Source organism: Triturus cristatus, chromosome 4_1 (genome assembly GCF_964204655.1).
Source record: "Triturus cristatus chromosome 4_1, aTriCri1.1, whole genome shotgun sequence".
NCBI lineage: Eukaryota > Metazoa > Chordata > Amphibia > Caudata > Salamandridae > Triturus > Triturus cristatus.
This window is the reverse complement of record NC_140585.1, coordinates 12,551,295-12,575,819: the sequence shown is the minus strand read 5'-3', so window position 1 is coordinate 12,575,819 and position 24,525 is coordinate 12,551,295. Positions and strand designations below refer to the sequence as shown.

Genomic DNA, 24,525 nt, shown 5'->3' with positions numbered 1-24,525 from the left:
GGTGACAAGAGATGACCCCTTTCTTTACGACTTTGAGCGACTTAAGACAGAATTCTTAAGAATCTTTGATAGAAGGAAGATTTCTCAGGCCACCGATAATGAACTCCTAGAATTACGTCAAGGCAACAAGGATTTAGTAACTTATTTGACCCAATTCAATAAGTTGATCGTCGAAACCAACTGGCTGGAGGAGAAGAGAGCTGCTCTTTTTTATCGAGGGTTACGTGATGAACTTAAGGATACCCTGGCTCAAATTCCTAACCAACCCTCTGAATTATCGGCCTTAGTGTTTTTGGAGATAGATTTTAGATGGACGGAACAGAAAGGAGAAAAGAAGAAAGATTTTCGCTTCCCTCCAAGATTCGACAGAGTCAGATACGAAGTGAGTAAAAACCCCTCTACTTCCTCTGAGGTGGAACCGAAACTGTCAGAGGTCCACTGAGCAAGTAAGAAAAAGAACAAAGAAGCTGTGTATGGATTGTGGAGTTTCTGGACACTTTGTCAAGGAATGTCCAAAGAGACCAAAGATTCCTGTGAAGGGAAACGAGCAAAACCATCAGTAGACGGGGTCGCTCTGATGGTCCCAGTGAATAAAATGGCCCCAGATTCTCATCACATAATGAATACCTTGCAAATATTGGCGCCTCACTTGATTTTGCATATTACCATATAGTTTCAAGATCAAGAGATCACAGGAGTGGCTATTATGATCGATTCCGGAGCCACAAGGAATTTCATGTGATATCAAGAACACACAAAACATCGGAGTGAGAGCCCTTCAAAAGGAAAGAAGTGAGTTAGTTTGGGCTGTTGATGGAACTAATCTTTCATCCGGACCAATTACTCAACATACTGAACCGTTTGAACGGATTCAAGCCAATGGGCATCGTGAAATAATTCAATTCAACCTTCTCGATGCCGCACAATTTCAGATGATATTGGGTTTACCATGGCTCACGACTCACAATCCTACCATTGATTGGGAGAACCGAACTGTGAAAATGAGTTCCAAGTATTGCTCTGAACATTGTTACCATGAGCAGACCGTATGTTACTAACCTTCACAAGCTGCCTTGCTTTCTTTTGGAGGAGAATCCATTTGCGTCATCAATTCTACTGAGATCCCTTCCGAATATCAAGAATTCCAAGAGGTCTTCTGTGAGCAAGAAGCGGAGAAATTACCTCCACATCGTTCCTATGACTGCACCATTGAATTGGAACCTGGTGCAGTCCTTCCCTGTTCAAGAATCCATGCTTTCGTGGAAGATGAGAATTGATATCTCAAGTAATACTTGGATCGTTATTTGGCTAATGCTTTTATTAGACCTTCCCAGTCTCCGGTATCCTCTCCTTTATTTTTCATCCCTTACAAGGAAGGATACCTTCGGCCTTGCATTGATTACCGTGCAATGAATCGTGTGACTATAAAGAATCGCTATCCTCTGCCTCTGATTTCAGTACTTCTTGATCAGATTAAGGAAGCACAGATCTTCACGAAACTGGACCTTCGAGGGGCGTACCATCTCATTCGTGTAAAAGAGGGACACGAATGGAAGACCGCATTTCGGACAAAATATGGGTTGTTCGAATATCAAGTTATGCCGTTTGGCCTCTGTAATGCCCCAGCGGCATTTCAAAACTTCATTAACAACATCGTGGGAGATTTAATCGACAAGATAGCTGTTGTCTATTTAGATGATATCTTGATATTTTCCAAGATTTCTCAAGAGCACACAACACATGTCAAAATGGTATTGGAGAGATTACGTCACCGTCAGTTGTATGTGAAGCTTGAAAAATGCGCTTTTAGTGTGCAAACAGTGGAATTTTTGGGCTTTGTTCTTTCTCCAGAAGTTGTGACTATGGATCAGAAGAAGGTGCAATCTGTGATTAATTGGCCTTCCCCAAAGGATGTAAAGGAGGTTCAATGATTTTTGGGGTATGCCAATTTTTATCGACGTTTCATTCAAAGATTTTCACAGAAAATTGTTCCCATCACTAAGTTGTAAAACAAGCATTTGCAATGCAATAGGTCTCGCATTTATGCACTTTTGAACTATTGACATTGCAAATAACAATGCCGTTTATTTTTGTTTTCGTTTTTAAAACATAAATAAAAGGCATTGTCTTTTACAATGCCAATAGCTTAAACTCGCGTAAATGTGAGACCTAATGCATTGCAAAGTCTTCTTTACAAGGGCGCCTTACTAGCTCGAGTCCCACAGGCCCCAGAGAACTGACCTGCAAAGGAACCATTCCAAGACTGCATCTTTAGAGTGTGTTTCTTTTTAAACCAAGTCTGCATTCTTTTTTAACCAGGAGGAGGATCAAGATGTACAATACTATAAAATGCAGTGCACCTGCAGAGTCCACCTCGGAGACTGACATCCTTAGCAGACGTGTATTCTCACTGCTGGTCACTCTGTTTTGAGTCACCGAGCTGAGGGGTGCACATGGCACATGCAGGAGAGGGGTGCACACTGTACATGCAGGAGAGGGGTGCACAGGTACATGGTGGAGAGGGATGCACAAGGGGCACATGCAGGAGAGGGGTGCACACGGCACATGGAGGAGAGGGGTGCACACGGTACATGCAGGAGAGGGGTGCACACGGTACATGCAGGAGAGGGGTGCACACGGTACATGCAGGAGAGGGGTGCACACGGTACATGCAGGAGAGGGGTGCACACGGTACATGCAGGAGAGGGGTGCACACGGTAGGGCAGAGGGAACAGCGAAGCAATAGGTGGGGGGGACAGTGAAGCAATATGGGATGGACACAAAAGCAACGGGAGGAGTTGCAGGGGGCACAAAAGCTACAGAGTGGCAGCGTTGGAGTGAAACACAGGAGCTGAAAACAACACAGGGGTTGGGGAGTGAAAACAACACAGGGGCTGGCGAGTGAAAACAACACAGGGGCTAGCGAGTGAAAACAACACGGGCAGGCGAGTGAAAACAACACAGGGCTGGCCAGTGAAAATAACACAGGGCTGGCGAGTGAAAATAACACAGGGCTAGCGAGTGAAAACAACACATTGGTTTGGGAAAAGTAAACAAAACAGGGTTTGGGAAGTGAAAACAACAGGGTTGGGGAGTGAAAACAAAGGGTTTGGTGAGTGAAAACAACACAGGGGCTGGCGAGTGCAAACAACACAGGGGTTGGCGAGTGCAAACAACACAGGGGTTGGCGAGTGCAAACAACACAGGGGTTGGCGAGTGCAAACAACACAGGGGTTGGCGAGTGCAAACAACACAGGGGCTGGCGAGTGCAAACAACACAGTGGCTGGCGAGTGCAAACAACACAGGGGCTGGCGAGTGCAAACAACACAGGGGCTGGCGAGTGAAAACAACACAGGGGCTGGCGAGTGAAACACAGCTGCCATGGGCAGCATAGCTCAAAATATTACTAAGAGAAGGCTGCTTTATTATGTGCTTGCAACTCCAACTAGGAGTAAAGAGGTTCAATATTTCTCCAAGGCAAAGGCGATGGGTACCCTACAATGCCTATTGGTTGGAAATTGGTCACTCAGTCTCTGTACACGTGGAAATAATGTTTTCGCCTTGTTGGGTCACTTAGTCATCCAGGTCGAAAGCATTACTAAACTGGTCAAGACCAGTCTGCCAATTCCTCCCAGAAATAAATTGATACTACCATCTATAGTGACTAACAATCTGACTGGTGTTAGACCACCAATAAAACATTGCAGTACCAGAAGCATTGATGGTGCTCCGAAGCTACAGCCGACCACTGAAATGCTAACCTCACCGGTGCTGTGGACTTTCGACACGCCTTGCGAATGAACCACCCTTCCAAGTGCCTTAGCAGCAGCCCATTGGCAGACTTACAACAACACACACAAGCAACTCCAAGACACTCTACACACAGTCAAATGGTAACACGTCCAAGGCACATTCTGCTGAGTAAATGGACTCTAAGGGGCTCTCCTGAAGACTACCTTTGAAGGTTAAACATCACAAACAACATGACTTTAGCAACCCTCCTTCCCTAAATCATAGTGTAATCTCTTGGACAACGACTATTAATCACCAAAAGCTTCAGCAAGATGGACCATCTGCGAACTCTTAAAGGCTTGTCATGTATGCTCCTGATCGCGTCTGTATACGTTTCCGCACACTGACTTACCATCAAGTTAAACTATGAACACTAGCAATAACGTCCATCTGCAGCCAGCATCGGCTGTCCAGGTGTCCACACCTATCATTGGGAAGAACGCAGTGACCATCATCACTTGGCAACTCACTCTTGAAAAAGAGTTATCCCCTAAACTTCCCTACACCCACCCCTCCGCCACGGTGCCCGGCCAATAAAAAGGAACCTGAGTGCGCGTGATCTTACTTAAGTTCAATACTATATACATAAAGTTTGTTACTAGCGCCGCACTGTGTTTCAGAAAAGAAAAAAAGAAATGAGGACATCCAGCTGTATGGGAATAGAGGTCCCTTGCTCACTTTGCCACTGGATTCAACATAGTCTGGCTGATGAGGGTTATGAACCCGAAACCGGTCCCAGGATGCTTGTTTCCGGTCCAAGGAAGACATGGCTCAGCAGTTCGGGCTGGATTGTTCCCATGAGGCACAGGGTCAGACTGATTTGCATATGGTTATGTTTGAACTGGGGTGGTGGAGTGAGCTAAACAATGATGATGGATTAAACCCAGATCAGTTGACTGGGGGTGAGTGTTTGATTTGCTCAAACGCTCCTTCCATTATCCCCTTTGGTATCGCTTTCTTCGCACTAAGTTGGCAGGGTATGCCCAGACGAGCGTCCCTTGCTCACTTTGCCACTGGATTCAAGATAGTCTGGCTGATGAGGGTCTGGCTGATGAGGGTTATGACCCGAAACCGGTCCCAGGATGCTTGTTTCCAGTCCAGGGAAGACATGGCTCGGCAGTTCGGGCTGGACTGTTCCCATGAGGCACAGGGTCAGACGGATTTGCATATGGCCATGTTTGAAATGGGGTGGTGGAGTGAGCTAAACAATGATGATGGATTAAACCCAGATCAGTTGACTGGGGCGAGTGTTTGATTTGCTCAAACACTCCGTCCATTATCCCCTTTGGTATCGTATGGGAATAGAGAGCCTTTCGATTTTAGGCCGGTACAAAGGTGGGGAGATTTGCTACAAGGATCCTTGGAGAGTGCACAGTCACGATCCCTTCCTCGCATTCCATTACCGCATGGGCCCTGAAGCCAGTCACAACATTCCACCAAAAACCCAATACCTCCCGCAGAAAAAGAAATGTTGTATCAAGCACAAAACTCACCGTGGTTCCTGAGATACTGTAATCCTGACTAGGAAGCTCTTTAAAAACAAGCGGCAGTGAAAGCGACTACGAAAGCGATTGCTATTGTAAAAAAAAAAAAAAAGAAATACGCCCACGAGTGGTGTGCGCGCGCATGCCACAGCGAAACATGTGGTTTCAATTATCGCGCCCGTGTCGGAGCACGATAACTGAAACCACATGGCCTTTGGTGCACATAATAGACACCAATAGGCCATGGGCGGAGCAATGCGCCCGCCTTTGGCCAATTGCGTGCTATCTTTCATAAGACGACGCATGCAAAGGCCAATAGCGTGGCACAAAAGGAATCGCACACGCATGAGCGATTCCTTGGGCGATTTTGAAACCCCCTACAAGAGGTCTCTCGCAGCGCAAGCAGTGCTACGCACTGCAACACTAGGCGCAAGACCTAAAAAGGAGTGAAGTTCCTGTGGACTGAGGAGGCAGGACAGCTTTCAAGTTTCTCAAGAAGAATTTTACCTCCGCTCCTATCTTACTACACATGGATCCAGCCGAACCCTTCTTTGTAGAAGCTGATGCTTCGGATTTGGCAATTGGAGGGGTGTTCTCTCAATGCCATAAAGATACGGGGCAACTACACCCAGTGGCATTTAGATCTAGAAAATTAACCCTTGCAGAAATCAATTATACTATTGCAGAAAAATAATTATTAGCTGTTAAAGGCGCTTTTGAGGAATGGAGGCATTACTTATTGGGTGCCAGGCACACTGTAACTGTATATTCGGTTCATAAGAATTTGCAGTTTTTTAAATCTGCCAAGCCCTTGTCCCCTCGACAGTTGCGATGGTCTCTTTACTTCGCAGACTTTGTTTTTGTGATTACTTGCCGACCTGGAAACAGGGAATCAAAACATCCTGTAATTCAACAAACCATCATTCCTGAGGATAAGATAATCTGTACCATCTCATTGGTGGAATTTAAAGAAGAGGTCAAGAAAAGTTTGTCTCAAGAAGAAATACTCAATTGGACTCTACAGGATTCGGGAAGAGAAGTACTCCATAAATTGCCCTACTTCAACAGTGCATTGGACTTGCCAACTACTGAGCTTCGTGAGAAAGCTTTAAAAGTGGGTCATGATCAACCTTTCGCAGGCCAGAAAGGAGTGTTTAAGACTCTTGACTTAATCCAACGTTAGTTTGGGTGGCCGGAAATGCAGACTCGTGCTAAACGATACGTGGCTACTTCTGGAATCTGTTCCCGAGGGAAAGCCTTAAGACAAGCTCCCCAAGAACCTTAGTCATGGGTTTAACAACGTGTTCGTTTTTGTAGACACTTTCACGAAAATGAGCAATTTCATTCCTCTAAAGGGGGTCCCTACAGCCAAAGAGTTAGCTAAACAGTTTAGTGAGCACATAGTCAAGGTTCATGGGGTCCCAATGATTTTGATTTCTGATCAGGGTTCTCAGTTCGTGCCCCACTTCTGGAAAGCCTTCATGGTAGGCCTTAGGGTGGAAGTCAGATACTCGACCAGTTATCATCCTAAGATGGATGGCCAAACTGAAAGGGTCAATCAAGAGTTGGAACAATATCTTAGAATGTTCCTTCTGGATCAGGAGGGTGAATGGTCAGAGTTATTATGGATGGCTGAATTTGCATTCAATAATGCACTGGTGTTTTTGAGAATAAAACCAACATCATGGCTTCAGGACAACAGCCACAGGACCAGGAGGAACATTCTTCAGAGGAAGAATTTTTACCAGAAGCTCCACGTTCACAAAGGCCAGTATCGGTGATGTGGAAGTTTTTCACCTTTCCGGAGGGGCAGAAGAAAGTGAACGCCACCAAAGTAAACTGCAAGATCTGTGAGCGTGTCTTGTCCCGAGGTAGTGCTGAGAAAAAATACTCATGCGGTACTGCCTCGATGTATAAGCACCTGAAGACTCTGCATCCAGTGAATCTGGCTCAGGAGGAGTGCAGGAGAGCACAACAGGACCCTCCACCTGCAGTGCCTGGTACCTCTAACAGTTCTACATCATCATCACCACCGGACATACGACCTGAATTTGCTCTACTGAAGCAGTACTGCGTAAAGTGCACATGCAATGTGTGGAGTTTTTGAGGGAGTGACAAAGTTTCTCTGTGTTATTACCCGCTTCAGTGGCTTTTCTAACATAGAATTCACAGATTCTCAGTACTCTCAATGCGATATTGAAGCCTTGTACATTTTTCCCTATTTCCGCGCGTCGCTAATATATGAAGTATCGCGTGTCCATGGTGGTGATAGAAAGGAGGAGTTGATTTCCTTACAGAATGCTCCACCCACAGATCTGCTTCCTTCTTAGGTACTGACACCTACCAACTCCCTCAACAGCATTTCAAATTCCGTGTTGCCTCAGAGAATCTGGGATGTCACAGCTCTGTTGAAGAGACTGCAAGACCTTTGTGTGAAGAGTGACACGTGATTATTTGGGGTGTTACGTGTGATTGTGAAGATCTGTGCCCACCTTGTGCCCACCCTGTGTGTAGGTCTGCTCGTGAATCGCCTGGACGAGGCCGAACATTTCAGTACAAAATGTATAGAGGTGATTTGTGTGTGTGAAACAGTGTGTATGTGCTTGTTAGTGATTGGTCCTCTTGGGTGGATAAATTATATACGAGTGTGTAAGCGATTGATCAGTCTGATAAAAAACGGTGTGTTTCACTTGTGTGTGTGTGCACGGCAGAGCCAAATGCCTGTATAATTGTGTGTCTGTGTGCAGCATTGTGTGGAACTGAAGATTTTTTATGTGGTTGAGAGAAATCTGGTTTGTTTCGTTAATTCATTTATAAATGAGGTGTGAGGCTGTACAAGTGAGAGTTTGTGTTTGTGTCACATCTGTGAGTATACAGTTGTATGGAGTTTTGAAAGAGTGATGTGTTTTTGTGCGTGTATGTGTTGCGAACATTTAATGTATATGTTGCAAGCATTTTGTCAAAGACAAGCCTGTCTGTTCCCAGGCACGCCTGGCTGCATCCGCTGGGACCAGGATTCAGGTAGTATCCTCAATATTTCTCATATTCAGCATAAGATCTATTGTCTTTCATGTACACAGATTTTAGTATCTCCCGCATGCTTACCTCGACTTTAGAAGCAAATGGCATGTATGCCAGCCACACATATAGAGTAATCTGTTACTCAACAGCCCTCACTCCAGACCAACAAACAATAAGCTTTTTTGTAAACGGCTGTAATTCTTTTTCTTATCTCGTCACATTTGCTGTTCATTCACAGACCGAGATCAAATGTCAGATGATGTTTCCCCTAAAACGCCCGTTCTTTCTCTGACTTCAAAGTAAGAGAGCCAGTTCCTCACCGTCTCACTCATCGCTGCTTGCCTCTCCTGGCTTGTTATTTATAAAAGCAAATTACTTCATTTTCTTGCCTTCACCACCTCCCCTTCGCATAATGGTAGCAGCAGTTTCAACTAAAGTGCTCATGTCTACTGCTGCCGACCAGAAGCTTCACCGTCGACTGTAAAGTTGGCACCTAAGGTAATGGAAGGACGGCTTGGGGTGGAGGGGACATTGGCATGTGCAGACGGCTGTGCCATTGAAGCATCTTCTGGCAGCTCTCACCAGCAGCATCATCATCATGACGCGACCCTGCCACATCTGTACAACATTACCGGGCCGAAAGCAGTATAGGAAATAGCTATATATTCTATAACCAGTCTGTTTGCTATGTACGATCCACTGTACTAAATGACATGAGGTATTCTTAGTACATGTATTTCTATAATGTCACATGTTGTAATATTTAGGACACATACTATTGTAATGCAAGTTGATCTCTAGTAATGTTTAGGACATGTATGATTTGTAAAGTAGAAATGCTTTCCACTTAAAAGTGAATATATATATATATATATATATATATATATATATATATATATACACACATACTTGGTAGTTTGTTTAAAGGACTAATCAAACCAAATGTCAGAAGTACAATGCTATAGATTTGTGAAGCACTCTGATATAGCGCGAACATGACCCAACTGGGTATCAAACACTGAATGAGTAAATTAATAACAAACCTGAGTGTGGGGAGACCCCCCCCACCTGTTGCCTGCTGTGAAGAAGGTGTGTGAGGGCTGAAAAATTACCTTCACGCCCTGCAAGGCCAGCGCCCTCGATGCTGGCTGCGCACAGCCATACTGAAGCAGAAAACCATCAGGACATCACAGGCATTTAACCCAATACCGTGAAAGACGGCAAGCCCGTAGGCTGATTGGGTAATCATTGGGCGCTTTGCTAGTGGTATCTTGAGGAAAATAGTCAAATAAAGTACGGCGGCGTGGCCAAACTACTTATCAAAAATAACATACTCACACTGGGGAGAGACTTCTCAGGCTCTGATTGTGGACTGGGATTCCCTACAACAGAGAGCAACCGTATCTAGCTTCTTCTCAGACTAACGGTCCCCTTTCCCGGCGTTCAGAAAAAAAATGTAATATTAGCATTTTTAGGTGCAGCACCTAAGGAGCTTATTGATGGCACATAAAAAACTCTCCGTACCCGGCATTCTATTTTCATTAATCATATCCACCACATTTGATTGATATTCAAAGGGTAGGCCTCAGTAACTATGTGTCAATCTTTGGAACCCGGCAAAATGCAGTAGGATATTTCTTTTTCGACTGATGGTGTGGGACACTGCTAAAAGTCATTTGCAAAGTCAGTAGGTCCGTAAGGCAAGACCAATTGGCTTTGCCAGTGCTATTTTGTTGTTGTGTGCTAGGGATAAAATCTTACACATTCTCCTCTTGTATGGATACTCAGCAGAATTGTCACATAAATTCTCTCATTTTGAAGTTATAGGAAGAAAAGTAAACACCAAGCTCCCTCGAAGAGAGAGCTTGACATTTGACCTCTGTCTTTGAATGCACAGCAAATGTGACAAGATAAGAACAAGATTTGAAGGCCTTTTTACAGAAAGCGTTTTTGTGGAAGAATACAGTAAACAATGTTTGGGCAGCGGGAGAGACGGATAGGAGTTACAAACCACAAATCCAAAGTTAAGGAATGGGCGGAATGTATTCCCAGGGATGCTGCTTTCTGAATATCCCCAAGATGTCTTTAGTGCTGTCTGGTAGTCTTGGATCTAAAACACCAAGGTTATAATGAAGTTATTATTAGGATTGCTTTTAACATCTTAATTTATGTTTGAAAATTATTTGAAACACACTTAAACCATAGTGTGTGTATCTCTATCTCTCTCTCCCCCACTCCCTCCCTCCCTCCTCTTCCTTCCTTCCCTCCCATGTAGTTTGTGGTTATAAGAGTTTCTATTGAAAAGCAATTATTTCTTTGCTAATAACTTTGGAACCTTTTGGCAAATCTGCACAAACTTTTCAAAAAGATGTTTTTTCTGGTTTCTCTTTATGATACCAAATGTGTTTATTTTTGTGGTCTTATATAGTACAATCTTGCTGAAGGGCATTGAGGCACTTTTCTAAAGAAGAAAGACCAAAATGCAGTTTAGATGTGCCGTAAAATAACAGATAAGCATCAAAGAAAATAGACGAATCCCACAGATCACGTCAGGGGAGAAAGTTCAAACTGTTAATATCTGGATACATTGGAAAAGTGGATGCAGAAAAGCGATCACAGATTTATTATTCAAAGCGTCTCTCAAATAGGAGGATTTTGAGTTCCTTTTTAATTCTGGCAAGACTTGTGGTTGTTCAAGGAGGTTGTGGGAGGGAGTTCCAGATCCTTGTAGCGCTGGCAGAGAAGGCGAGCTTCATAAAGCGTTCTTGCCTGAATGTCGCTTGTTCCAGCAGGACTTTATTACGATTTCTCGATCCTTGTTCAGATCCAGAGATTTTGAGTTTTTCAACCAAGTAGAAGGGTGTGGAGTTGTGGAGGGCTTTCTGGGTGATGCATTCAGTGTTACATTGGTCTGTTGCTTCAATGGAAAGCCATTGTAGGATGCGAAGTATAGAAGAAATATGATTAAAAAATGTTGTGACCTGTCACAAAGTGGATAACTGTGTGAAGCATTTCTCTCAGTGGTGCTAATTTTCTCTGGGAAGGCCACACAGGAAAGAGTTCTAATAATCCAGTCTGAAAAGTACCAGCGTATGGACTACTAAGTTCGTCAGGCACTCTTGTGCTTTGATGAGACTTGCTTCTGAAGGTAAATGTGAATAAATATAGGTCTGTAATTGTTAAGGTTGTTCTAGTTGGCGTCTGTGTTGTTTGATGAGGGGGTGACTTGGCCGAGTTTGAGGTAGGTCGGCATGCAGCTGCTCGATAAGGAGGAGTTGATGATTTTGGTCCATGCAGGCGAGATATGATGTGACTGAGATTCTTGACAAGCGCAGGAGGGAGGGGATTGGAGATGTGCAATGTTGGTTTCATGCAAGCGAGTAATTTGAGGACTTCTTCTTTAGAGACATAGTCTAATTCAGTCCAACTGGCATAGGGTGAGTTTGGTGAGACGACCATTAGTTGGAGGTAGGGGGGACAACTTTGGTATAGGACGAAGAGATGGATGAGTCAAGAGAGATTTCAATGTTAGATATTTCTTCAGAGAAGAATGTTGCAAACTCTTCACAGCGCATGGTAGAGTCATTTATTGAGTGTTGAGGGAAAGAGGAGGTTTGCTGTTTGATGATGTTGAGAAGGTCTTTAGGTCTGTTCCTAGAACGGTCAAGTTGTGCTCAGAAGAAGGGGGATTTTTCTCTGAAGAGGTGTTTTTTGTATTTTATGCGTTTCGCTCCCGGGATCGCACGATGTGTTAACAAGGGTTGTTGTCTCCAGTTTCTTTCCGCCAATTGAAGTTGTTCCCTCTTTGTGAAGGTCTTTGTTAAACCAAGATCTGGAAGGGATACTTCTTGATTTCTTGAGTTTCAAAGGGGCGACTATGTCAAGGAGTTCTCCCGTTTTTCTGTTGTAGTGGGCAGTGAGGTCATCATCTTGGAATTTGGGAACTGACTAATGCTTCTAACTCTGCCTGGGAGATTCAATGTATGCTCCTCGCCCAGTGCTTGTGCTGGGTATTTTGGGGGTGAGCCTTTGGTTGGAAGGCATTGAGATTGAAAAGAATTAGGTGGTGGTGAGTCCAGTCGGTGGGTAGGATAGAACGAAGGAATAAGGTATTCTGCTTAGAGATGATTGCTTCAAGGGTAGAGCCCTTGGTATAAGTTTGTTTTTTGCAGTGTTGGGTGAGATCGTTCGCTTCCAGGAGGGTGGCTAGGGCTTGTACTGTCGGATCATCGGCATTGTTCAAGTGCAGGTTCACGTCCCCTAGTAGAACGTCTGCGCTGCCTTTAAGGTAGTTTTGTGTTATTAGGTTTGTTTAGTCCTCAAAGATTTGTCATTTTTCACCAGGAGAGTGATAGATGACATGAATTTTGATAGAGGTGGGGCCTTTGGACGAGAGTGGAACTCTCCAAGGTAGGGTATTTCGTGTTGTGGAAGGGAGTTAAGCACAGATAGTTTTTGTGTATAATGGTTAATCCACCGCTAATACTATCCTAATGGTCGTACGGATGATTGAGAGGCCCAGTGGGTTGAAGAAATTGATAAAAGAGGATGAGTGGTCATTCAGACAGGTTTCATTTGGAAAGCAGAAGTCAATTTTGTGTCCTAGGATGGTTTCGGCTATTTGAGTGGCATGCTTGACTGCTGACTGACCGTTTAGTAGGTATGCAGCAAAGCGTAGGTAGTGATCTTGGACCAGGCTGACAGGGTTGGATGGTAGGTAAGTGGGTAGGCCGCCTCGGAGGGAGAGTGGTGTTCAGGGTTCTACTCGTGCCAAGGATGACCGGGTTCATCTGGCGGCAAGGCTTGCTCGGGGCATTGTCATATGTGTTGCTCAGCATTTCAGCTTCCCTTTGCGTCATTTCAGTCGTGGTGCATCTATGATTGAGTTGGTGATGGATATAGGGGATAGTTTGTCTAGGGGTAAAGGATAGGGGGATCAGAGTGTATGTTTGTGGCAGGATCAGTGTTCGCTATAGATGCGAGAAGCTGGGGCAGGAAGTAGGTAATCTTTGCGTTCTTGCGTAGTGACGAGATTTCATCCAGAATAGTGTTGATTGTGAGTTCAAGTTGGGCTGTTGGGATCAGTTGAGTGGCGGTTGGGTCAGTGGTAGGAAGTGGAGTGTAATGGAGCTCGTCAGAGTTTGGGGTGGAAGCTTATGCAGGAGCGGTCCGTGCAGGTAAGAGCAGTGGGGCCGGGTGGGGGGGGATTAAACAGACGACGACGAGGGGAAAATGATTTATTTAATTCTCTCTTGTTGTCGTCTGTAGAATTCCCCCGGCCTTTCACCGCTCTTACCTGCACAGGCCGCTCCTGGGCCAATGTAGTATCTAGTCTGCTGTGGTTGGAGGGCTGAGAGGGTTTGGATGCGATAGATAAGTCAAGCTGGGCAGTGGAGGTGTGCCATGGAGAAGGGGCAAGTAGTTTTGGTATCGAAACAGAAGCTTCAGTGCATCTGGGGATCAGAGAGGCTGTAGGGGAGGTAGAGGTGGGGGCAGTGCGAGGGTGATTGGGAGTAGAAGGTTCAGCTAGTAGTTTAGGGGGTGCATGGGTGAGAATTCTGGGTGAGGGTTGAGGGGTGGTGGTGGGAGCGGATGGCATGGCGGCGCAGAGAGCCGGAAAGTGGAAAATAAACAGGTTTTGTTCAGTGGCTTGGATTAGGATGTTCCCATTTCTGTAAATAGTTATGGACAGTTCTCCGCTAAAGTTCTGGGACAGGGATATAGTGAGTTTAGATCCATAAGGGACGTTGGCAGTAGGAGTTACATGAAGGTGTTGAATGAAGGTTTCTCTCCATTTGGCAGGTTTCTTAGTGTAGAAGATGAAGTCAATTTTAAGACAATTTTAAGACTTCTGTGTGTTGGATTGTAGAAGATGTCTGTTATTAGTGTCTCTGTATGTTCTTTAGGGACTTTGTGTTTGTACTTTTTAGCAGCATGTTTGGAGAGGTTTTGCAGAAATGAGTTGGGGGGGGGGGGGGGGGGGGGTATCTTTCCACGCTCCCGAAGTTGAAGAGATACTCAGAAGTTGTTTCTGGGGATGACCAAAGTTAGACTTCAGGAGAAGCATTCAGAGGTGTGCATAGTGGTCAAGAAGCAGCCTCCAATCGCTGAGATGGCTGCCTGATTGCAACAGTGGGCCCTTCAGTGGACGGTTGGTGGGCACTTCTTTGGAAGGGTGGGATGTGAGCGTGTGAAAAAGGTCACCAAGGCGATCTGGCAGGATCCCTTTGAGGAAAAGGGGGCCTTGAATGTCGAAAAGCGCCGGTGGGCCTGTTGAGGTCACTGGGCTCTTAGTAACCATGGTATCTAGGAGCTGGTGGTTGTGATGGAGTTTATTGGTCAGTCTGCAGAAACGTCCTTTATATTCGAGAGCATATATACAAGTTATACACCCACATCATAGGTAGGAAATCAATATCAGCATAGACTAGTAGACATCCGACAGGAAGGGTCACTGCTATAGGCACAAGGTAGGATAGGAAGCAGCATCAACTTGAGATAACAGTATATGCACGAGATAATATTGGAATAAGATGGGCAAAACAATCACCATGTACGCTTAGAATAACAGTGTAGATATAAAGACACTGTATACTCGCAAGATAACATCTTGCACTTTAGTATTGTGGAACTTCGTTGAGAGTTCATTTTAATGGTGAGATGTGTTAGGAGGGGTCACTTGGTGTCACTGATGTAAATTGTCTCTGACACTATCATTTTGTGGGACTTTGTTGAGAGTTGTTTTTACTGGCATGAAGTATTAGAAGGGACAGTAGGTGGCACTGGGACCTCATTTATTCTTTTGCGGTCTGGAGTCCAATATTTATACCTGGTGCCCACTTTGAAGTAGGAGTTTTTAGAGGCTTCCACCGCCATGACGTGTCAGGCATCCCCTTCCTCCCTGCCCTGAGTCCAGCTTGTCTGGAGTCACAAAAGACCAGTGATAACTCCTTTGTGAGAGTGCTCACGCAGAGCCTTTGTGATGTGCAACTATGGTAAGTGACAGCTCCTCTCCCTCGTTAAGTCAAAGAGGCCTATCCTGCCAACACCTCGCTTCCTAATGAGCAGAGGAATACCGAAGCACTCAGAGAAGTCCAATGGCCGCGTCGTCCGGCCAATAAAGAAGTACTGCAAGACCAGAGTTGTTGTCGTGATTTATTCTTTCCATAATTTTCACAATTCTTGTGTCTACGACAAAGTCCATTACAAACAGGCAGCCATCACGTGTTTTGTCATAGACTTTTTCAAGACAGCAAGAGTATATACAATTGTAACGTCGACATGGGGATAAGAAATGCAGCAGACAGAACAAGAAGAACACCGTTGTGATCCTGAAGCAAACCCTGTGAAGAGCCAAGTGCATCGGGTGAAATCCTAAAACAGATTGTGCCTGATAATCTGGCCGTGCTGTTATTGCAACTTGCTGTAAAATCATACTACTCACCGGATGAAGACATTGTTAGCCAAAACACCAGTGATCAAATCTGTCAGCATTTCAGAAAGCCCAAGTAGAGTAGCGTCTCTGATGTAAAAAAAAATGGTGTATGGCAGCAATCCCTTCAGATTTGGGGATACTTGTATATAATGCAGAAGTCCAAGGTAACCAGTATGGTGCCATCACTCTACTCACATTTATTTCTTATTGCTTTATCAACTCTTCCCCCCCCCTCCACCGCATACGCCAGAAGCTACACTACAAAAAAACCCTCTCCTTTCGGTGCTTCAGCCGTGCCCTTTAAGGTATTTTTCTAACTTTAAAGCTGAGTGCAGTCCTCTCTCTTTTTCCTAGACTCCACCCACTTTTCATCTGGCATTACGAGTTTATAAGGTTGCTCGCACTAGTTCTACACATACGTTTGTAGAGGTCTCACGCTCTGAGCAACCGCCCATGAATCACAGATACAGGGAGACGCTGTTCTGCTGTTTACACTATAGACAGCGAAGTATGGAGCCTGCCTATGAGTGCTTTCTTAAATGATAAACACCACAGCAGAATGGTGTTTCTGCACCTCCCAAAATCAGTAAATTCAAAGTAGGGACCTGCTGTTGCCAGATGTCCGCCCCTATAAAGATCCGTGAAAAGGAGGGGGTGTTAACTGAAGTCTTATCTGCAGATGCTCTCTCCTGCCTCATTAGGGAGTCCATTACTTCTGCTCGCCTCGCTACAACGGGGTGCTGCGGAGGTGGATCAGACCAGCCTCGCTAGGGAGTCAATCACTGCTGCTCGCCTTGCTACAACAGGGTGCTGCAGGGGAGGATCAGACCAGTCTCGCTGGGGAGTCCATCACTGCTGGTCGCTGCCCAACAATGGGGTGCTGCGGGGAGGATCAGACCAGCCTCGCTGGGGAGTCCATCACTGCTGCTCGCTGTGCTATAACGGGGTGCTGCAGGGAGGATGAGACCAGCTTCGCTGGGTAGCCCATCACTGCTGCTCGCCTCGCTACAACGGGGTGCTGCGAGGTGGATCAGATCAGCTGCGCTAGGGAGTCCAACACTGCTGCTCGCCGCACTACAACGGGGTACTGCGGGGAAGGATCAGACCACTCTTGTTGGGGAGTGCATCACTGCTGCTCGCCACGCTACAAGGGGGTGCTGCGGGGGTGAATCAGACCAGCCTCGCTAGGGAGCCCATCAATGCTGCTCACCACACTACAACAGCGGTGCTGCGGTGGAGGATCAGGCCGGCCACGCTGGGGAGCCCATCACTGCTGCTCGCTGCACTACTGAGGGGTGCTGCGGGGGAGGATCTGACCGGCCTAGCTGGGGCGCCCATCACTGCTGCTTGCCTCGCTACAACGGGGTGCTGCGGAGGTGGATCAGACCAGCCTCGCTAGGTATCCCATCACTGTTGCTCGCCGCATTACAACGTGGTGCTGCCGGGGAGGATCAGACTAGCCTCGCTGGGAACCTCATCACTGCTGTTCGCCTCGCTACAATGGGGTGCTGCGGGGGAGGATCAGACCAGCCTCGCTGGGGAGTCCATCCCTGCTGCTCGTTGTGCTACAACGGGGTGCTGCGGGGAAGGCCGCACTACAACGGGGTGCTGCGGGGGTAGATCAGACCAACGTCGCTAGGGAGCCCATCACTGCTGCTCGCCGCACTACAACGGGGTGCTGCGGGGGAGGATCAGACCGGCCACGCTGGGGAGACCATCACTGCTGCTCGCCGCACTACAACGGGGCGCTGCGGGGAAGGATCAAACCGGCCACGCTGGGGAGCCCAGCACTGCTGCTTGCTTCGCTACAACGGGGTCACACATACACACTGCTATACACAAACATACACACTGCCATATGCACACAGACACACATTCAAACACATGTAAACACTGCCAGACACACAAATATGCAATGCTAAACATACACAGGCACAGATACATACATAGATACTGATTGACATCTACAGGCACACACAACAAAGGCCAAGAGATGCATAAAAGCTACTACACCCACAGATGCACAGATACTAAACACTGCTAGGCCCAAACAGTCACATTTCTACGCTGCCACACACACACGGGTACATACACACAAACACACTGATAGAGCCTCATAGGGAAACATACACAGCAAAAGCGACAAATGTGCACACTAATGGAATTGCGCTTTGGACTGGGGAAGAGCTGGTTTGAATGCTCTAATATTAACAAGTTTTGTATACAGTGCTTACTATTAAATTGTGTGTTAATACCATAAATAACAAATGTTACTAATGGAAATGTTATTTTACTATCACTGGAATGATGAAAGGCTGAATTAGCCTTAAGAGGAGTTGAACCTGTGACCTACAGAGTCGGTCTGGGCTACAGGGCCGTCAGGCAATGTCAGGAGGGCTCGTCTGATAGGCTGTGGGCAGATTTGTTTGGCTGTTTTCTGGTCTGGTGGTTCGGTGCATGCAGTCACCCAAACCTTTAAAACATCTATACAGCGTTTCATTACAAGTTCAAAACGGTCTCTATTTGGAGAATGTGTACAACTTCTTAGGTCTTACTAGCGGCGGTGCATGCTTTCTCATTAGCAAGGAATATTGTGTACAACTGCTGGGATATTGTATGATAAAAATAAAATATAACAAACGTTACGAATGGGTACAACTTGTTGTACCCATTCGTAAAAATCTTAGGATCTCTACAACTGAGCTTTCCAATTACCGTCCCATATCTCTGCTCCCCCTTCAGAGTAAGCTAATGACAGAACCAATGCCGAGAACGAATACCGTGAAAATGAATGTAAAGCTCTTAATACTGTATCGATGAACAAAGATGAATATAATGAACCGGTTTTTATTATGGTACATGGGTGCACAAAACAAATATATCCTAAAAATGATTGTGATTGATGTTGTGAAAAAGAAGTAGGCAATGAGTATTGATTGTATATCGCGGACCAAAAGATGTATTTCCATGGAGATTAGGGCACATCACTTGAGGTAGACAAAGGCTTGTTGTTAAGCCGCAACGCTTCACTACGACACTTGCCGAACAAATATAAGGTGCCCGGGAGTACTGGCTTGGACCTCGTTTGTGGGGAGTTGAGGAAATAAGAGTTACGAGTCTGCACACACACATAGCGCAGTGGCAGCAGTTATAGTTAGGTCAGAGTTTCCATAGGAAGAGTGTTTTTGTATTACTAATAACTTAAGTCCCGTTTGATTTAAGGTTAAAAGTAACAATATAGTTAGGTGTTGAAATACTACAAAAACTAATGTTAAATAACCAAAACAAACACTAATATTTACCAACTATAACCCAAACTAGAACTTGAGCCACCGCCATGCACTGCTTATGTCCTCATATATTACATCACAACTGACAATATTGATGACATCACTGATGACACCATACACACATTGTGACACCAGTTTTATGGTATTTATTTTTCTGCCATTTCCGTCTGTATTTATCCATATTTATTTTTTGCTAATTTTATCTGTATTTATCCATATTTATTTTGGGTTTTGTGGAAAATATAACCTAGAATTAGCATATTTCCACATTTATTAATATGCACTCATGCTTGAAGGTCTGCCAGGTTTCAGTGCTATGAGCACCCTCAGAAGATAAATCAGTGCACTTATATGAAAAAATGCTATTTTCACTTTCAACCTTGTGCATATCTACTGCTGTTAAAGACTCATTACTAAAATTCCTTTCTGTTTTAACCCACTGATCTATCAATCCACACATCTATTGGCCTGGCAGTCATGGCAGACAGTATTGAGAGTTATTCAAAAAGCACCCAATTTCCGTTTTTATCCACATTTAAAAATAAATACAGACAAGAAAATTAATGTTTTCTGTCTGTATTTATGTGTAAAAATGAGTAAAAACGGAAAACAGGGAGCCTTAATCATAATGAGTCAAAGCAATAGAGCGTGTCCCTTAGTAGCTTAGCTAACTAGAGGGGAGGGGGGTGAAATGAGAACTATGGCAGGCAAGAATCACAACGTATTATTCGATGCTCTGTTCCATTGGAGAAGAGTAGAACCCTATCTATGAATATATCGCTTGGGACTTGACAGTGAGGGTATAATTATACAATGCAAGTCATTGCGGTAATACCTGAGGGAGAACGCCAGTGGGCATATGATTTCCTCTAATCACTTATTGGCCGACGTATACACAGTATTTATTCCGGATCAGATCCTCTGATATATTCAGTTTCACAGACCCAGCAGGCTCTATTCCCGAAAGCAGGCTTCGCTCATTTAACCAATCAGGAGTTTGTATAGTGCAGCTACTCACCCTTGAGGGTCTCCAGGCGCTGAGCGGGGGAGGGCTACTGATCGTCTGGGTGTGGAGGTTCAGTCGAAGAGCCGGGTCACGAAGTCCTTCCTGAATTGGATCAGCGACAGGGATTGCCTGAGGTGGAGGAGCAGGGTGTTCCAGGTCTTGGCGGCAAGGTAGGAGAAGGCTCTTCCTCCGGCTTTGATCTTGGGGATCCGTGGGATGGTGGCCAGGGCAGGTTGGGCGGAGTGAAGTTGTATGGCGGGTACGTATGTGAGACAGTGATTCAGGTATGCTGGTCCTATGTCATGGAGAGCTTTGTAGACATGTGTGAGGAGCTTTAAGGTGATTCTCTTGATGATTGGGAGCCAGTGGAGTTGTCTGATGTGCTGTGTTATGTGGCTGCAGCAGAGGATGTCAAGGACCAGTCTGGCTGTGGAGTTTTGGACGTTCTGTAGTTTCCTGAGCTGTTTTGGAGTGACGCCAACGTAGAGTGCGTTTCCGTAGACAAGTCTGCTGGTGCTGAGTGCATGGGTGACCGTCTTTCTAGGTTCTGCGAGGATCCATATAAATGTCTTTCGAAGCAGGATGAGGATACGGCGTTGATTTGGTGGTTCATTGTGAGCGAGGAGTCGAGTATGATGCCGACGTTGTGTGCGTGGCCCATAAGGGTGGGAGGGGTTCGGATTTTGTTGAAACCTCTCATTGCCTTGATGTCTCCCAGTCAGGTTTCCGGGCCAAGCACAGTACCAAATCTGCTCTGATAGAGGTAACTGATAACATCAGAATGGCCCAGCAAAATGGCCAGGCGGCACTTTTGGTGCTGCTTGACCTGTCGGCAGCATTTGACACCATATTGCACCCGTTCCAACTGGAGAGACTTCAAGGCATTGGTGTACGAGGGGGTTGCACTGAAGTGGTTGACAGACTTGCTCACTAATAGAACCCAGACGGTTACATTGGGGACCTTCAGATCAAATACCACCAAAGATACCAAGGGGGTCCCGCAGGGCTCTTGTTTGAGCCCCACTCTTTTTAATATGTCACCCCCTTGGCCAAACTAATGAGGAACTTAGGGTTCAGTCCCATCTCATACGCGGACGACACCCAGCTCATCCTCACCTTTGATAAAAACAGACCTGATATACAACTCATCTTTTCTGAGGGCATGAAGACCATTGCTGCCTGGATCAGAACTAACTTCCTCCAATTGAACGCCGAAAAATCAGAGATTAAGTTGTTTGGAGGAGCACTCCAGATGGTGGCCTGAGGAGCTGGGTAATGCCCCTGCTCCTAAGGAAGTGGTCAAGAATTTAGGAATCAGGATCGACCAGAACCTCACTTTCGACACTCATGCCACTACTACTGCTGGCACCTGCTTCCACACACTCAGCTTACTTAGAAGAATTTTCCCTCTGTTACCTTCCTCCAACAAAAAACTTTGATGCAAGCCCTAGTACTAAGTCGTCTGGACTATTGTAACGCTCTGTTGGCTTCGGCCAACTAAGCCTCCTTAAACAAGTTAGAAGTTGTGCAGAACACGGCTGCCCGTCTTGTAGCAAATGCCCCACATAGAACGGCCTGTATCCCACTTCTCAAGAAATTCCACTGGCTCCCTGTGAGAAAGCGGGTGAAATTTAAGATAGGCTGCACGGTTTATAAAACCCTTAATGAACAGGGCCTTCCTACTTACCCACTAAACTTATCAAGTACACCCCCCACGGCCTCTTTGATCAGGCTCTAAGCTTCTTCTTTGCACCCCTAGAATTAAAAAGGCGCGCACGGGTGGCAAAGCTTTTACTCATCTTCCCCTGCTTTCTGGAACGAACTGCCCCTCCAACTTCACGACTGTCAGAGCCTCTCTCAATTCAGGAAGCTTTTGAAAACTTACCTTTTCTGATTCCCTTGGGTCTGGCTGCAGCACACCGCCCTAAGCGCAGAGATACCCTTTGGGGTGATTGAGCGCTATATCAATTAAGAATCATAAACGTTATCTTTTGCAACACCAATAGCTCAAACCTTCACTAATGCGAGACCTGTTGCATTGCAAATGCTTGTTCTAATTGTCAATCTTACCCCTAACACTAGAACAGGACACAACGGACCTCACAAAACACATCACAGCATGCGATGAACTACTAGTTACAGTGTCTTTATCAGACAATCTGCTTTGTTTTGTAACGTATGCGAAAGTTAGTTTTTGGGTATTTAATTCATAAGAATAAACTATCTCAAAACATTATGAATTGTGTAACAGTTTGGCAGTTGAAACTACAGAATTATATGGTTGGTGCCACCTTTGTATGTTGTTAGAATCTGTACAGCCATGAATCCTCTTTTGAACTCTCAGCCTGGATGGGTTGTACAGAATATTTACACAACCGGTCTGAAGATACTGATAGGGAGTGGATGTTTCTGCTTTAGTGATGAAAGGAGTTTATATTTTTTTGTCCTTAAGTGGTTATTGATTCCTATTTCTTCTCCTAGTTTCTTTTTCCCATTTGCCCAGGTTTTTCAATAATTTATTGTTGAATCCTAGAAGTTAAGTCTATCAAGATAGTTTATGATCCACACTTGGTAACATGTCATCAACACTGCATGAGAGTCTGAAAGGTTTAATTCGCAGTGAAGCAGCGCTCTGTGAAGTTCGTTGCTTGGTGAAGTGAAGTTAGTGAAGTTGAAGAACCTACATTCTGTTTGGAGACTCTGCAAACGTTAGAGTTTGTTCTTTAACTCAAAGCTCTTCTGACATTCAGAGGAAAGGGAGGACCTCAGCCCGAAGGATTGTAAGATGTCATAGGAGGTCTAACTTTAGCTGTAGATTCTTAGATAATGTAAAATATCAGATTTCTTCTTTTAAATGAAGGTTTTTTGGCAGTGCTTTGAGAAAGCTTCCATCTTGTATGTGTTACTTGAGGTTGCTGAGCAGCACCTTTTTATTTACAGCAGTTTCTATATCCCGTGCAGCGTCATGGCCGTCGCCGGTGTGTTCTTTGATGGCATGCAAGGCTTGCCTTAAGATCAAAGCTCTTGTTACACACAGTGCAGTGATAAAGCTTCTGTCCTGTGTGTGTGACTTGATGGCGTACAAGGGCTGCCTTAAGAGTAAACCCATTAGCACACACATTGCAGTGATAAGGCCGCTCTCCTGTGTGAGTTCTCTGATGCAGTGCAAGGGTTTCCTTAAGAGCAAAGCGCTTGGAACACACAGTGCAGTGATAAGGCCGCTCTCCTGTGTGAGTTCGTTGATGCAGTACAAGGTTTGTTTTCTGAGAAAAAGATTTGGAACACACAGTGCAGTGATAAGGTTTCTCTCCTGTGTGTACACGTTGATGCCGTACAAGGGTTGCCTTCCGAGAAAACCTCTTGGTACACACATTGCAATGATGAGGCTTCTCTCCTGTGTGTATTCTTTGATGTTGTAGAAGATTTCCCTTCTTAGTAAAACTTTTCTCACAGATATCGCAGTGAAAGGGCTGCTCTCCACTGTGAGTTTTTTCATGTGTTGCCTTATCAGCCAACCTCATTTCATGCTCGGTGTAGGGATACCGTTCTGCGTGTGTTTGTTCGTGCATTAAAAGATGCGCCTTTCCAGTAAATGTCTTCTTACACTCAGCACAGTCATAAGCTCTTAGGCCGGTGCGTATTCTTTTGTGCCTTGCAAGTAGTGTTTTATTGTTAAAATTCTCACTCCTGTGTATTCCTTGGGGTTTTCTTTCATTCATTTTATAAGCAAAATTCTTCCTTCCTCCAGAAGCTTTAAGTTTCTCTTTCCCATTCATACTTTCTGTCTGCGACTGCCGTGCTGCAGAATGAAAAGGACACTGAAAATTATACATGGGAAATATTTATTGAAACAAATGCACTGTAGTAATTTGTGGAAGGTGGACAGTAATATCTAGGAAGAAAGGAAAATGTTGCTACCTGTAACCAGTCATTTGTTGCTTGTTGTATTGCAGATTACATGTGGTGACCTCTCATGGGTTGGGTTCTGATGTTAAAAAAAAAAAATGTAAATTAAAGATTGAGTTTTGATCTGGAGAACGACTCATAATCCCATAGCAGAAAGGCATAATGCATCAGCGCGCAGACTCCAACTTAAATGATTGTGTTTTTTCTCCATCGGAGTACGTTTGCCTGCTTATATGTGCAAAATCAAAACAATAAACTGCTTAAACTGAGAAACCTATATACTTTCCAACCATACAGCAAGTAGGTGACGCATGTGAGCCTGCAAAATGACATGCTGCAAATGGAAAATGTTACTTGCAAATACTATCAGCTTGCTGTGGCACATCACAGGTTGTACATTAACTTAAAAGAATCTGTAGGGTCAAAGGAAAGAATGGCTAATTGAGTTACTAATATGCTTAGAACAATTAAGCACATCTGGGCGTCTTCCTTGCATGGATGTCACCAGAGAAATATTTTATGAAAGGATGCACAGAACCACATGTTTCTGCTTTACAAATATCTACTAGAAGTATGTTGGGCAGAAAAGC

The 24,525-nt window shown here is 45.0% G+C and overlaps 1 protein-coding gene across 1 annotated transcript in view; it reads right to left on the bottom strand.

Annotated features, from left to right (window-relative positions):
• Positions 1–22,443, bottom strand: part of LOC146839303 (uncharacterized) — a 39,699-nt gene extending 17,256 nt beyond the window's left edge. The window contains exon 1 of the mRNA XM_085651341.1: positions 22,321–22,443. Coding sequence (XP_085507467.1) covers positions 22,321–22,351 — 31 coding nt within the window. The 5' untranslated portion in view covers positions 22,352–22,443. The remainder of the gene's footprint in view (positions 1–22,320) is intronic.
• Between the last annotated feature and the right edge of the window lie 2,082 nt (positions 22,444–24,525).